Here is a 17,173-nt window from a genome sequence, read left to right on the forward strand (position 1 = left end):
TTCTTGAAGGGAATGTATGAGGAGTGCTCTCTATCCCCACCACTGCATGGAATAAGCCCGCATACCCAAGTACATGGAGTAGTTGGTTTATGTCCCTGAAGCTGCATGGTTACAATTTCCCCAAAACTGCATGGAATGAGCTTTACTCTTATGGAGATCTAAATGAGAAATGGCCCCAAAAGTTTCATGCATTTAAACACTTGGTCCACAGTTGATGGTGCTGTTTGAGGCGTTGAAGCCTTTAGAAGATAGTGCCTTGCTAGAAGAAGTATATCTCTGGGAATGAGCTGTGAGAGTTTGTAATCTGACTCTACTTCCAGTTTAGAAAGAATTTCTGCCTCATGTTTGATGTTGAAGAGGTTATTCCTCATTTTTTTTTGTCTGACTCCCTATTGCTTTGTCTCTTCCATAATGGAAATATCCTCCTAGAACTTTAAGCCAAAATAACTTTCTTCTGTAATTTGCCTTGGTGGTAGTATTGTATCACATCAGACAAGTAACGAATATATCTTCTAATCCTACACTGATTTAGCTCTGGCCTCTTCCCTGCCTGCCTGGTGCAGAGAATGAACTGCAAGCCCATTCTTTAACTCATTGATGCTGCCACAGTGTGATGTTTTTGTGTATAGATTTGTCTATTGGCAGCTTTGGGAGAGCTAAAGCTTTCTGTCCTTTTAAAAAGATATATTTATTTTATGAATAAGACAATTTTCCTTGCATAGAAATACGTGAGATAATTGGGTTCCCTAGAACTAGAGAGAGAGACTTTTGAGTTATCACCTGTGTTATGGAAACTGAAGCTGGGTCCTTGCAAGGGCTTCAAGTACTCTTCACCACTTAGCTGTCTCACAAGCTCCCAAAGCTTCTAAAACGAACCACTCATGTACTACATACATTCTGATCATTGTCCTCCTCAGGCAGAAATTATACACTGAATATGTAACAGTATATGTGAGTTTAATTATTCATTGGCTAAGTCAAAAGGAAAAAAATAAAATTTACATAAAGTTGTTGAACATAAAGGTAAATTTTTATATTCTATTAAAAAATGAAGGTATGAAGTATTTGTGATCTTGTTACTGGCAAACAAATCCCTGAGGAAACATGTTACACAAACCAACACACCAATTGACCCAAGCAAGTGATCAACACTCTTTTAAAACATATCACTGAGTCAAAATGTGGTACATCTACACAATGGAATATTACTCAGCTATCAAAAACAATGACTTTATGAAATTCGTAGGCAAATGGTCGGAACTGGAAAATATCATCCTGAGTGAGGTAACCCAATCACAGAAAAACACACATGCCATGCACTCATTGATAAGTGGCTATTAGCCCAAATGCTTGAATTACCCTAGATGCCTAGAACAAATGAAACTCAAGACGGATGATCAAAATGTGAATGTTTCACTCCTTCTTTAAAAGGGGAACAAGAATACCCTTGGCAAGGAATAGAGAGGAAAAGATTAAAACAGACACAGAAGGAACACCCATTCAGAGCCTGCCCCACATGTGGCCCATACATATACAGCCATCCAATTAGACAAGATGGATGAAGCAAAGAAGGGCAGGATGACAGGAACCGGATGTAGATCGCTCCTGAGAGACACAGCCAGAATACAGCAAATACAGAGGCGAATGCCAGCAGCAAACCACTGAACTGAGAATAGGACCCTATTGAAGGAATCAGAGAAAGAACTGGAAGAGCTCGAAGGGGCTCGAGACCCCTTATGAACAACAATGCCAAGCAACCAGAGCTTCCAGGTACTAAGCCACTACCTAAAGACTATACATGGACTGACCCTGGACTCTGACCTCATAGGTAGCAATGAATATCCTAGTAAGAGCACCAGTGGAAGGGGAAGCCCTGGGTCCTGCTAAGACTGAACCCCCAGTGAACTAGATTGTTGGGGGGAGGGCGGCAATGGGGGGAGGATGGGGAGGGGAACACCCTTAAAGAAGGGGAGGGGAAGGGATTAGGGGGATGTTTGCCCGGAAACCGGGAAAGGGAATAACACTCGAAATGTAAATAAGAAATACAAAAGTTAATTAAAAAAATATGTAGAGTAGTGTACTGAGATCTTGTAACTTCATAGGCACTGAAAAATGCATTCAGTAAACTTTTTAGTACAATACACCAAAATTATAATGGGAACACAAGAAAAAGAAAGGGTGAGCATCCAATTCTAGTCACAGCACTCTTTGCTCTGAGCTGCAGGTAATGGCAAACGGAGCACATATTGGCTAAGACCCTGGAGAGGGATAGGATCATTACAAAGGAAGGCAAGTGACTAGCACCAAAGTCTGCCACAAGAGACAAACAATAGTGTATTTCAAGGAATATGAAAAGATCTACTAACACAGAATAACAATTAATGGGCATTGTTTGAAAAACAAATAAAGAGTGATTTAAAAATAAATATGGTGTGATGGTTTGTATATTCTTGACCCAGGGAGTAACATTATTAGAAAGTGCAACCCTTGTTGGAGTAGGTGTGTCACTGTGGTTGTAGGCTATAAGATCTTCACCCTAGCTGCCTGGAAGTCAGTCTTCTACTGGCAGCCTTCACATGAAGATGTAGAACTTTCAGTGCTGCCTGCATCAGGCCTGCCTAGATGCTACCCTGCTCACACCTTGATGATGATGGACTGAACCTCTGCATTTGTAAGCCAGCCCAATTAACTGTTGTCCTTTATAAATGTGGCTTGGTCATGGTGTCTATTCACAGCAGTAAAACCCTAACTAAGACATATGGTAAAGAAAATTCTAGGTTAACAGTCTAACTTTGATAGAATAAGGATAGATGAGATTCTGTTACTGGAATCCTTTCAAAAATTTCAGTAGTCTATGTGTTGATTATCAGTAAGTGAACTATATTGTTGGATATAATCATATAGTAAGAATTTATAAATAAAACGCGGATTAAAGTTAAATCTAATTTTATAAATGCATGTAAAAAGATGGCCAAGATTTTCTCAAACATTTTGGTTGACTGAGCAAGACAGGAGGGATGATCTCTGAAGCACTTAGCACATAAACAGGCCATTCTCAGACATGCTTGTTCTGAGTAGACTGCTGGAGGTCTAGCACCATCAAAAATGACAATGGAGAGAAAACAAAATTCAATTTTGGAATCACTGGAATTTAGATTACCATTGACTTCAAGGGGATTTCACAGAACTAGGCAAGCAAAGCGTGGCTGACTCCCCATGTATCAACCAGCACAGAGTGGAGGTTGCTGATAATTAAAAGCAAGATAGAAACAGATGGGCTGAGAACAAGAATTGTGCAATTTGTTTGGCACATAACTTAGTTTTGCCAATTGGGAAATTCATTTTGTATTACTGAGAAATAAAATTAAATACATTAGATGGGTCTCAATTACTTGTGACATTTAAAAAATTGAAACTACAAATATAAGAGGACTCTAAATCCTAGTCTCTCTGAACCATCACCTTGAATATTCTATCTCCTTCCCAAATGCAAGTGAGTGATGTCAGTGAACTATCAAAACTAATAAAAATGAAAAGAGTCCCATCAAGTCAGCGTTGCCAGTTATTCAAAGGACACGGGGAAAGCTGCCAACGAGAGTTAAATATAGTGAGCCGATCCAAAGGCAGCAGCAAGCCGCAGTGTTCAAAGTTATATTTTCTTTTAAGTCTGGTTTGCACGAAAGAAATTTGTACAAAGTCAAATCAAATGGAAACTAATTGTGCTTACTTGGTCTCATGTAACTTTTACAATAACTTTAAATTATGATTAATATTCAGACTCCTGAAAGAGAAAAAAAATAGTTGCAACAATTCCACAGTCATTGATTATTGTAAGGTGCCATTTTATATGTTAGACTGTGGTAAATTTTGGAAACAATAACTGAGCGAGATTATAAATTACCCATTCTCTGATCTGTTTCTAGGTTCCCTAGTATAAACCTATTCTTACCTTCTTTCTTTGATGACTAGCCTAACTAGTACCATCTCTTTCTAGAAAAATCTTTTAGACTTAACTTCTCTTTATCAAAAGTATATCTAATAGGTATGGGGAAATATTTGAGTCATGACAGTGCTTGCCTTGTATGCTTGAGGAACTTGTTTCAAATACTAGCAGCAGCATAAAATGCTAGATGTGGTGACAGATACTTAACATTCCACTGTTGTGAAGTCAGAGAAAGGCGTATCCCTGGGGTTATTAGTCACTCTCTTAGCCAATTGCTCAGTCCCAGGCTGAGACTCCTTGTCTTAAAGATACATTGGTATCAGCTGAAGAACAAAGAAAAAGCAGCACATTTTTTCCTCTGGTCTCCAAACGCATGTGCACATATGTACCTCTGTGTGTATAGGTATGTATGTATGTATGTATGTATGTATGTATGTATGTATGTATGTGCACACACACACATAAACACATACAGGCATTTGCCAACATAAGAGTATACCTGAATATATCATTCACCTTATCAGCAACAATTTCTACTGTCTTCACATGCAATGAATGCATATATAAATATTCATTTTCTATTTTGTTTTTTGGCATTGACCAAATATTAAGAGCCAAGGTCACTCAGTCAAAATGTGCTTTCAAGAAGGAAGCAGTAAATCAACTCAAACAAATTATTCACTGGTAAATGATCCTCACTTCTGGTGGTTGTGGGAACAGTGGAGAATGGTTGGCTGTGACCATAAACCAGCGTCATAAATAAACGCAATGGCCAATTTTCAACAGGTAAAAATTACTGTGCTGTAATGCAATTGGGTTTCAGAGACCACAGCAGTCACTGCTCACAGTGAAGGGAAACTGTATTTTATAGTCCAGCCTTGAAGGTCACTATTTTTTTCTAAACCATAAATTAGGACTTGAGACTAATCACTGCTTAGTGTCAAAACAAAATAAGAAATATATCAACAATTTAAGCTAGTATTAAGCAGTAGAAATGTACGTTTCATTGAATGTGCTACAGAAACCGTTTAGTTCAAGGAAGTGTGTTGCATCATTGACAAAATCAGTTACTTATTTAGGTGTTGACATCAAGGTCATAGGTCATTAGCCTCTTGAAGTATATATATCATATAGATATAATGATAGAAATTGAATGGGATCATTTAAGTTAGCAAGAAACTAATATTTCACTATTATAGGTTACCATGGCTAAACTACCAACAAAAACCTCTACTATAAAGGCTATATGTTGCAATTATTTGAACAGTTATTTAGACACAAGTGAAAAGAATGTTAATCAAATCTTTGTTTAATTTTCATTTACTTTGTTTGCAAATTTAATATGGGTAACTCTAAAATCTGACTTCATAATTTTGAACTAAAAGAATACCAAATGAGTTTCACAGGAAAAAATGAAAGCAGCAACAGTGAAAAGATAAGGTCTTTAGCTGCAGCAGAGGCAGCCTAATAACACAGTAAGAAGCCACACACTCCTGCCTGAGCCCACGCCAAACCTCAGATCTCAGGAGAACTTCTGTATATAGACAGTCGTGTCTGACCTCAAGTGGAAATAAATTCCACAGAATAATCATGATTTCAACTCTTTGTTGTGCTTTTTTTTTCTTGCTATAATAGCATGCTCCAGAACAGAGTTGTCGGGCAGGGTTATTTGTGTGTGTGTGTGTGTGTGTGTGTGTGTGTGTGTGTGTGTGTGTGTGTGTGTGTGTGTGTGTGTGTGCGTGTGTGTGTGTGTGTGTGTGTGTGTGTGTGTGTGTTTTTTTTTATTTTATTAACTTGAGTATTTCTTATATACATTTCAATTGTTATTCCCTTTCCCGGTTTCCGGGCAAACATCCCCCTAATCCCTCCCTCTCCCCTTCCTTATGGGTGTTCCCCTCCTCATCCTCCCCCCATTGCCGCCCTCCCCCCAAGAATCTAGTTCACTGGGGGTTCAGTCTTAGCAGGACCCAGGGCTTCCCCTTCCACTGGTGCTCTTACTAGGATATTCATTGCTACCTATGAGGTCAGAGTCCAGGGTCAGTCCATGTATAGTCTTTAGGTAGTGGCTTAGTACCTGGAAGCTCTGGTTGCTTGGCATTGTTGTACATATGGGGTCTCGAGCCCCTTCAAGCTCTTCCAGTTCTTTATCTGATTCCTTCAACGGGGGTCTTATTCTCAGTTCAGTGGTTTGCTGCTGGCATTCGCCTCTGTATTTGCTGTATTCTGGCTGTGTCTCTCAGGAGCGATCTACATCTGGCTCCTGTCGGTCTGCACTTCTTGGCTTCATCCATCTTGTCTAATTGGATGGCTGTATATGCATGGGCCACATGTGGGGCAGACTCTGAATGGGTGTTCCTTCAGTCTCTGTTTTAATCTTTGCCTCTCTCTTCCCTGCTAAGGGTATTCTTGTTCCCCTTTTAAAGAAAGAGTGAAGCATTCACATTTTGATCATCCGTCTTGAGTTTCATTTGTTCTAGGCGTCTAGGGTAATTCAAGCATTTGGGCTAATAGCCACTTATCAATGAGTGCATACCATGTATGTCTTTCTGTAATTGGGTTAGCTCACTCAGGATGATATTTTCCAGTTCCAACCATTTGCCTACGAATTTCATAAACTCGTTGTTTTTGATAGCTGAGTAATATTCCATTGTGTAGATGTACCACATTTTCTGTATCCATTCCTCTGTTGAAGGGCATCTGGGTTCTTTCCAGCTTCTGGCTATTATAAATAAGGCTGCAATGAACATAGTGGAACACGTGTCTCTTTTATATGTTGGGGCATCTTTTGGGTATATGCCCAAGAGAGGTATAGCTGGATCCTCAGGCAGTTCAATGTCCAATTTTCTGAGGATCCTCCAGACTGATTTCCAGAATGGTTGTACCAGTATGCAATCCCACCAACAATGGAGGAGTGTTCTTCTTTCTCTGCATCCTCGCCAGCATCTGCTGTCCCCTGAGTTTTTGATCTTAGCCATTCTCACTGGTGTGAGGTGAAATCTCAGGGTTGTTTTGATTTGCATTTCCCTTATGACTAAAGATGTTGAACATTTCTTTAGGTGCTTCTCAGCCATTCGGCATTCCTCAGCTGTGAATTCTTTGTTTAGCTCTGAACCCCATTTTTAATAGGGTTATTTGTTTCCCTGCGGTCTAACTTCTTGAGTTCTTTGTATATTTTGGATATAAGTCCTCTATCTGTTGTAGGATTGGTAAAGATCTTTTCCCAATCTGTTGGTTGCCATTTTGTCCAAACCACAGTGTCCTTTGCCTTACAGAAGCTTTGCAGTTTTATGAGATCCCATTTGTCGATTCTTGATCTTAGAGCGTAAGCCATTGGTGTTTTGTTCAGGAATTTTTTTCCAGTGCCCATGTGTTCCAGATGCTTCCCTAGTTTTTCTTCTATTAGTTTGAGTGTGTCTGGTTTGATGTGGAGGTCCTTGATCCACTTGGACTTAAGCTTTGTACAGGGTGATAAGCATGGAATGATCTGCATTCTTGTACATGTTGACCTCCAGTTGAACCAGCACCATTTGCTGAAAATGCTATCTTTTTTCCATTGGATGGTTTTGGCTCCTTTGTGAAAAATCAAGTGACCATAGGTGTGTGGGTTCATTTCTGGGTCTTCAATTCTATTCCATTGGGCTATCTGTCTGTCTCTGTACCAATACCATGCAGTTTTTATCACTATTGCTCTGTCATACTGCTTGAGTTCAGGGATAGTGTTTCACCCTGAAGTCCTTTTATTGTTGAGGAGAGGAGAATGTTTTTATTTTTATACATTTACTTATTTTGTGAGCATAAGTGTATGTTATTATTGTGCTGTGGTGCATGTGTGGAAATCAGAAGACAGCAGTGGGAGTCAGTATTTTCCTTTTACCACATAAGTATTGTGTCACTTCGAAAGCATCAATAATGGTGCCAAAATATGTCAGTGTTATGTTTATTAATTTAGAAATTAATAAAAATATCCATCCCCTTGATGCCATTTAACCAGGAGCAAAAGCAGACTTTCAGTATCTGTTTCTCTTGCTGAGTCTTTGGTCATTCCTGTGTATCTTTTGTAGTAGAACTATGAGTGTCAAATGCTACCTTGTGAATCTGTTTTTCTCCAGCTCAGTCTGTATATACCCAAAACTGTCATTTGCTCTCTCATTTGTTGAACAGCATGGAAAGAAACAAAGTGAGTAAGGAATGGAGGGTACTGTTCAACAATCTTAAACAGACTATTTCACGGAATTAGGCCACTGATGTCAACTGACAACAACTGACCTGAAAAGTGAATGCTACAGTGTTGTTTAGCAAATAATAATTGTATGTTGTATCTAACACTTATGATCAATATTAATTTATTGAGGGCATTTTTCTGTAAATTGTTTAAGGCAATTATGAACACAATTATGCATGCACTGCTCTTTGGGGTCAGGGACAAAGAATAGCATATAATTTAAGATTTCAGCTATGCATTTCCTTAGCTTGTAAAAGTTGATTACATGGAAAATCTAAAGCAATTAAGATTGGTGGTTAAATTGTTCTCTTAAAGGGAGGTTGATGAGACTGAGTACATAGTAGGATAGCAGTGTCAAGTATAAATTGACCTCAAAATACTTTATCAGCTCCGGCTGTAGGATACAGCAAAAGTTCTAGTCCCTCTGGATGGAAGAGATATTTCCACAATAATGTACTGGTACGAGATTTGGGTGAGGAGCAGGGATGAAGCCCAGACCATCAGTATCTTTTTCTACTCAGCCATCTCACTGACCTTCAGAAAGACTTAGTTGCCTTTTTGGTCTGACTTAAGCCTGGCAGTGCCCTAACACCATTGTTTTTCTACCTGCTTAAGATTGGATTCTTTAGCCCCTCATTTCCTTTTGATGACTCAGCCTAGTAGCCTGTTAGGACAAATTTCTAAAGAAGTATTCACTCTTTGAACAAAATCTTCTGAACTAATATTTATCTGAACATTTGGCAACTTAGTTCTCAGTTGCTGAAGTGCAAGAATAGAATAGTCTCTATCATTCTCTTGATTTTTCATCCTGAACAGGACTGTGGAATTGTCTGACTTACCTCTCAGGGCAATAATAAGACCTTCCCAGTTTTGTCTACCCCATGCTACAAGCAAGGAAGCTTATGTCTGTCTATAGGGGTATAGAATCCTAGAGAACAAACTGAAGCATCAGGATTTGGTAAGATGACAACACTGCTTTCATTAAGTCATATCCTTCTATCCATCATTCAAGCTTCTGCATAACTGTCCATTATTCTTCAAATTTTAGATAATTTTTTGTTCTCCAATTCCAGAGTCTGCATTACAGAATTTCTTGTGTACTTTATGAAATAACTGTGTTTGCCCTCCCCTTTTCTCTAAGAGCATCAATCTATGCTCTTAGAAAATAGAAAATAATGTCCTTATATATGCTTCTATAACTCTATCTGAAGGTATAAAATTTCACAATAATGCTGAATTATAAAATTTATAATATATATTTATGAATTCACATATTTCTTCTTAAATCTAAATTGTAGCTAAGAATTTATCACATTTCATACCTCTCTCATTGTTGCTAAATGACTACATTTTTCTTTATGAATTAAGAGGTATAAGAAAAGCTTATGTGACCTCATTCATCATCTACAATGTTTCCATGCTTTCTCATCCTGTAGGGATGAGATTCTCTGCTCCCACTTTGGTCTGGATGCATTACAGTCTTCATATTCATGTGTTGTGATACTAAAACTTAGAGGAATTACATTAGTATATCCTATCTTATGGAAATGACTAAATTATCAGTCTAAAATCCTTAATTATGGAATAAACACCCTTATAAAAGAGTCCCAGATAACTCTTATCCACATTATGCCTTGTGAGTTTAGAGAAAATATCAGCTTCTGGTCTCCAGGAGGCAGGTATTGAATATGCAAGGCCTGGATCTTGGGATTCTCAGCCTTAGGCACTGCGAGCATTAACTCCATGTTGTTTATCTAGTTTACAGCTTTTGTTACTGCATCCAAAATAGGCCACTATACATTTTACCCACAACAGATTCTCTAAACTTCAGGTATCACCTCCTCAAGAAAGCAGTCTAGTAATTAATTCTCCTGCTTCTGTGTGAATGAAATTTGCCTCTGCACAAGACCATTGTCATAAAACAAACAAACAAACAAACAAACCAAACAAACAAAAACCTTCCTCTCTATGACTCTATTTCCTTGTTTGGTTCCTACCTGTACACTCTCTTTGAACCTCTCCAACTATGACCTGCACACACTATTTTTCTAAATCTGCTTTCCGTTTAGATCTCACTGACATCCAAATATTTGCACACAGTAGTGAATGTCTGGACCACAGTTTTCTTGAGGTTTGTGCACTATGTACAAGTTCAATCTCCTCCCTTTTCATCTATTATTTTGAAATAAGCCTGAAATATATATTCAGTGAAGTTTTATTTTAGTCAACAAATGAGTATAGGAGATCCTTTGGAATGTGAGGGCATTTCATGAAAAACAATTTGGATCATATTATTTCTCTTGGGAGAAAGATAAGACACATGTTGAAAGGGATCTTTGACTGTCCACCAAAACCAAATTAATAATACAACTCTAACTATGAATAAAAGGTCTTTTGAACTCCCAAAGTACCCTATATTATGAAAATGTTAGTAACTGTTATAATATTGGGCTATAGTGCCTAATTGAATGTTTTAAAATAAACTCAATAGTCTAAAAATATAACCAAACAATATTTAAACGATTTTGTTAATGCTTCTGTTTTTTTTTTTTATTTTCTTAATGTCTTTAACCTCTTAAAATGTAATTATACTTTTCTCTCTTGCAAATACATTGATCATAGAAAATTTAACTTGGGAAGAAACTTATTTATAATTCTAAAATACAATGTTGGTATTTTCAAGTACACTACTTGAGATTCCTTTTCATGCCTGATACTTACTTTACAGATGGACAAGGAACTGCACAATGTAAAAAGCCTCATCTTTTGTTCTCTGAAAGTTTAAAGTACTATCTGCTATAACAACAGAATTTCATAGAAGATAAAGTTCAGACACTAAGAAAAAGCAAAACAGCCCAAGAAGAAATGAAACAGACATTAAAAAAATTCTTAGCTAAAGGTTATTGTTCATAGAACTATGGATTTTCTGTACCTGCTCTAAGCTTATTTTTTTAAATGCCATATGTTTCACTACCCAGTTTCTATGCTCCAAATATTCTAGAAATAGCAAATATGAAGTGGAAACAGGGACTCACATGTAGCCATAGCAACCTTGGTGTGATGGAATCCTATTGAAAACAAGGAGGAAGAGAACTACATACATAAACAAGAGTAGGTTAAAAATCAACAACAACCGAAAAAGTTCTTCATATGTCAGGAACTAGCATAGCTGTTTCCTGAGAGGCTTCATCCAGCAGTGGATGGAACAGATGCAGAAACCCACAGCTAAACAGTCAGGCAGAGCAAGCTAGAGGGGTCAAGGTCACCAAAAAGATCTATAGAGATAACTAACCTGGGCCCATTGGGGATCACAGAGACTAAACCGTCAGCCAAAGAGCATTCAGGGCCTGGCTGTAGGTATATTCTACATTTGGGGCAGATGTGTAGTTTGGTCATCCTGCAGTTTCCCTAATAACTGGAACGGGACCTACCTATGACTCTGTTTTCTAACAGTGGATCTTCTTCCCCTAGCTGAACTCCCTGGTTAGGCCTCAGTGGAAGAGGATACATTTAGTACTGCTCAGATTGGATGTCTCGGGGCTCTGATGGTACCCAAGTGGGGATTTTTCTTCTCTGAAGAGAAGGAATGGAGTAATGGGGGCTTTATAACAGTTGAGACTGGGAGAAGAGGAGGAAGGTAGGGCATGATTATTGGGATGTATAGTAAATATATAAATAAATTAATGAAAAAAGCTGCCAACTCCATTGTTCTGTCTAGTATAATAATAAACAAATAATAAATGAACAAACTTTGATAATTCTATAAGGAATAATGATTCCATATTAAAAACTATGTATTTAATTTCAAACTATTGGAAATATTTGACTCAGGAGGGCCACTCTGTTGTCAGAAATTACTTTAAGCAAACTATTGGATTTCTTTTCAATTTAGTGACTTTTCTATCACAGACTCACTCACAATTTGATAGCAGGATGAGTAACTCGTGAAGAGGATCACAACTTTAGTCATCATATCCCACTTTCTATTTAGTTAACTAAGACATGCAAGAGACTAGATGAAAGGTGGGGATCTGCACGTAGGTTTATGTGTGAGGAACTGAGATGGAAGCTATGAGACTGATGCTCTTGTTGCCTCATTGCTGCCTTTAACATCAGGAAGTAATGTGGATCATATCCCAAAGCAACTAGTCCCAAAAGAGAAACTTAGGAGTCCATCCTGTATAGAATGAATGTGGTAGGTGTAATGTTGCAGGAAAGTTGGATTCCTGAACTGCTAACTCAAAATTAATCTGTAGATGGTAATGGGAGCTGGGAATTGAGATCCAGTTCTTAATGGTTTTGTACCAATGCTTTTCTTTTTTATTGTATATTTTATGTATTTACATTTCAACTGTTATCCCCGATTTCAATTCCACCCTTTCCCAGGCCCTCTCCCCTGCTTCAGTGAGGATGCTCTCTGGTATTTCCTAAGGAAACAAACCTTCATAGGACCGAGGGCTTCTCCTCCTATTGAAGCCAGATAAGGCCATCCTCTGCTACATGTGTCAGGAGCCATGGATCCTTTAGCGAGCTCCTTGGGGGGTGGGTATGGTTGTTTGATAGCATTATTCTTTCTATTGGGTTGTAAACCCCTTTAGCTCCTTCAGTCTTTTCTCTAACTCCTCCATTGGGGTCTCCATGCTCATTCCGATATTTAGCTGTAAACTTCCTCAACTGTATCAGTAAGGCTCTGGCAGAGCCTATCAGGAGACACCCATATCAGGCTCCTGTTAGCAAGCACTTCTTCGCATAAGCAATAGTGATTGGGTATGGAGGATGCATATAGGATGGATCCCCAGGTAGGGCAATCCTTGTATAGTCTTTCCTTTAGTCTCTGTTCCACTCTTTGTCCCTTTATTTCTTCCCAGAAGTATTTTGTTTCCCCTTCTAAGAAGGACTGAAGAATCCACATTTGATCAAAGATAGCAGCCGGATTCTTCCATCTCTGACACACTGCTTTCTGCCATACATATTTGTACCACATCTGCCTGCAGGATACGTAAATATTTCTCCACTGTTCTCATTTTTCCTCTCAGAGGTGGAGAGTAAACACGGCTACAAGTTTTAAGCTACTGGCCACTTGATCTAGTTCTTGTTTAAAGTATTTAAAAACTTTTTCCTGCCTATTAAAATGAAAACAATTTAAATAAAAACATACCTTTAAGGCTGTTTTGAACTCCTAAGGCTATATCGAGGGCGTTGAAGGGCAGAACTGGGTCATTGGCAATTTGTAAAATTACTTCTCCTGAGAGCTGAAATGAAAAGAAAAATAATTTTTAACATTCAGTAATTAACTAGGTCATTTAAGTATTTCACATACAATAATAAAGCGTCCAAGAAATAATAAGAGAAAAAATGTAAAAATCCTTTTCCTTTCAAATTCTTTTTGAGTTTACATTTCTGTAAAGAAAAAGACTAGATACATTCTGATACATTGAGGATAGCATCAGAACACAATTGTTCATTCTTTTTTGAGTTAACTGTCAACAAGCTGGTAAGAAATCCTTAATATTCAAGAATTATCAAATATTATAGAAACTAACAACAAACAAACAAAGAAAAACCCTTTGGTTACTAAACTTGAGAGACTCCAAACACAGTAAGCTAACCATTGGTGCATTTTATGTGTACGAATATATTTTAGTCCTTGGGTATCCTTGGGCACACCTTTCTTAATGCTTAACTTTACCCCTAATCACGCTTCTGGAATTTATCAAAACCAATTCTATTTATATGTACATATTTTCCAGAACAAATCTTACTTTAAATTTTAAAAAGAAAATAAAACTTTAAATGACATCCCCAAGGTCATATTTGGATTTTCTTACACATATACAGGCCTCTCAGTCCACTCTAAAACTGTTTGAAAAATGAACCATGCTGCATCTGAGTTAGAACGTGTTTACCATACTCTGCCATAGTAGTCTGTATGAACAGAACAACCATAGGATGTTCAGGTACCCAGTTGCTGTATCTCTTCTACCCTTATATATGTGTTTTAAGGCTGTTCACATGTCCATCTATTTCTTATGAGCCTGAATCTAAGCAAAGATGGAAACGACTGTGTTGCTATCATAAATTCATTGTGGACATTATATGAAAACTACAGTCAGAAATCACACTATTAACCTGAGTCAGTATAGAAACAATTGGAGATACCAAACACCAGGTAAATAGGATTTTTGATAATCAGAATTACATATCCAAGAAGCATCGTATCCTATGTAATTTAAAAACTCTATTTCCTTATTGTTCATACAATTCATGTCATGTTAAGAAAGCAATTCAATCTGGTCTCTCCTAGCTTGAAAAAAACATGTTTCTGAGAAATAAAGGGGAGAGATTCTGTTATTTGTCATTGGTATTACACTCCCAAATGTAGCAATGGATTTTTGCCCCCAGTGGCCAAGAATTCTTTGTGGAGTTTGATCACCAGCATGTCTGTCTCACATCCTGTGGGGAGTTCCCTGTATCACACTGTGCTTTAGGAACAGAAAATAGCCTGCAGCAGATTGATAGGAGTCACCCTTCTATTCCCCCCCCCCGCCCTGACCAAATCATGCAGTGAACACCAATATTTGGAAATAAATTATTTGTAAAAGAAAAATTTAACGGATGTTAGGAAGTATGAAGTTTCCTTTTTCCAATTTGCACTGGATAATAGAAACTACGGAACAGACATGTTTTGTTGATGCTTTGAGTATCTGGAAGCCACACTTTACAAAGGATTCAAATGAAAAGAAGAGGAGGTAGGATAAGGGTGACTCTACGCTGCCAGAGAACATTGTTTTGTTCTGTTTTCATTTGGCAGCAACAACAACCAGAGTACATGCCAACCACTTTGCTACTTCTTTGAAAAAAAACCTGGCAACATGAAGTGGCACTTTGAAGGCACCTGGGCCATGATAGATATGAAACCAGCTTCGTTTGCAGGTTCATAAGCAAGAGGAAGAGTTGTGTGTGCAGTGCCATGTAAGGGGAAGTGAGCTGTGCTCCAAGATTTTCTTACAGTCCTGGACATGCACAAACAGCAGAGCACAAATTTCCCTGATGCTCATATGAGGCGCCTGCTTCTATTCTACCTATTGCCCTAAAAGGCAGTGAGGGAATCAATAGCAGTTCCTACGACTGAAATGACCTGCACTGAGAAGGTGTTGTTAAAGATAATGATATGAGCTAAAAATATCAAGTGTCAAAATTTATCAAGAAATTTCTTGAATCAGATGTGTTCAGAAGTTTTCACAGCATTTAGTTCTCAGTGCAGCTCAATAGAGCTGGGGTGTCATTACGTTTGTGTCACAGACAAAAACAAAAACAAAAGCAAAAACTCAAGTCCCATAAAGTTTAGGTAACCTTCTCACATGATCACACAGAGGCAGATGTGAACTCAATGCCATTTTGTTGCTGTATCTTGAGGTTTATGGAAAAGTGTTGCAAATGACTTTTAATTATTTGTAAAGAATTAAAAGTAGACTCTAAATCTCTCTGTACATACTCCTTTTTGTAATGGATTTATATGCTTTATGACTTAAGCACATCGACTTTTTATGATATTGACTGGTACCTGCCAGATCCTCAATGCTAGACAGCGGTGATACTGGTGATACCTAGAGACACATTGGATATTGTCTGATATATATTACATGTGAAAATATGGAAAACTAAATCTACAGTTTATACATTGATGTGAAGACACTTCTGGCAGGTAAATAGGATTAGGTTGGTGCTGAGAGTAACCCCCCTAAACAGAAACATAACTGAAAAGAGTGTGTTGAAGCTTTAATATTCCTGGGTCCTCTCCTCAAGAGCTAAAGTTTCTAAAATATCAGAATAGTTCAGATTGACTGATAGTCTCCTGTGAAATTAATTGTGAGAAAAAAAATTGATTTCACTGAAGAATCCCAGAGGCATTTCTTAAGATGATCGTAAGTGTGGTGTTTATGTGTGTGTGTGTGTGTGTGTGTGTGTGTGTGTGTGTGTGGTGTGTAGTGTGTGTGTAGTGTGTGTGTGTGTGTGTGTGTGTGTGTGTGTTCAGGAAATACATTGAATATCTGACTTTAATAGGTATGTGGCAATTAACTGTCTACAAGAAGGGTGTGTATGAAACCAAAGAAGAATGCTAATGTTCAGGTGAGCTAGGATGCTGGTAATGAAGCCATCCGAATTGTAGAAGACTGGATAAAAGCAAATCCTTTCTCCCAGTGTCCCCATGGAACTGATCCCTCCATCTCTACCATATTGTCTACTGTTCTCAGAAGCTGAGCAAGGATTCCAGGATACAAGGTTGGGGTTGGCACACCTCTCACTTGCAAAGTTGCTGTGAATGACAGACCACAATTTCTCAGAATGTATCATAAAAATCTATACTTCCTCCATTTCAAAATTACAGGTAAGTCTACTCTTTCTCCTATGTTAGGCCCCTATTTCTGTCAGGGATTGCCATCTTCTCCTTCTATTAAAGTATAGCAATGAAATATATTTTCAGGCCATTATTGGCCTGTAAATAATCTAGTGAACATATATGTACTTAGATAACATTAGAAAGTGTAAGATTTGGATTTGACTTTGCTAATAATACCATTTTAAGAGAAGAGCCCAGTGTGTTTATATTTTCTGTTGCACTGGAAGGAGAAATATCAAGACACATGCTTTTCTATTTTTATTCTTAGGTATTATTTTGTCAGACCAGTGAAAGATTAAATGTTTTCATTTTGTCTCAATAATAACTAACTTGAACATGATTTAGTAACAATATTAACAACTAACATTTTAGAGTTTTTCCATTGTGTCAGGAAATTTTCTAAATTCTTTTCATAAATCAATTCATTTAAGCAATACAAAAGTATTATTATAACTTGCAGTTGAGAAAACTGAGACATTGCTCAACTGATTAACTATTGCAAGGCCACTTAGCTAGTACCTGGTCATTTTGAGATCTGAAAGAAAGCGTTTTGGATATAGAACCTGGACTCCAATTATAACGTCAATTAGAACATTATCCCTTATTA

General features: G+C 37.7%; 1 protein-coding gene across 2 annotated transcripts in view; it reads right to left on the reverse strand.

Annotated features, from left to right (window-relative positions):
* Naaladl2 (N-acetylated alpha-linked acidic dipeptidase-like 2) overlaps positions 1-17,173 on the reverse strand; it is a 1,374,648-nt gene that overhangs the window by 97,072 nt on the left and 1,260,403 nt on the right. For both annotated transcript variants that reach the window (XM_087630578.1, NM_001447432.1), the window contains 1 exon segment: positions 13,324-13,417. In XM_087630578.1, the coding sequence (XP_087486704.1) occupies positions 13,324-13,417 (94 nt within the window).

The sequence above is a fragment of the Rattus norvegicus genome, chromosome 2 (assembly GCF_021556685.1).
Source record: "Rattus norvegicus strain SHRSP/BbbUtx chromosome 2, alternate assembly SHRSP_T2T, whole genome shotgun sequence".
In the NCBI taxonomy this organism is placed as follows: Eukaryota; Metazoa; Chordata; class Mammalia; order Rodentia; family Muridae; genus Rattus; species Rattus norvegicus.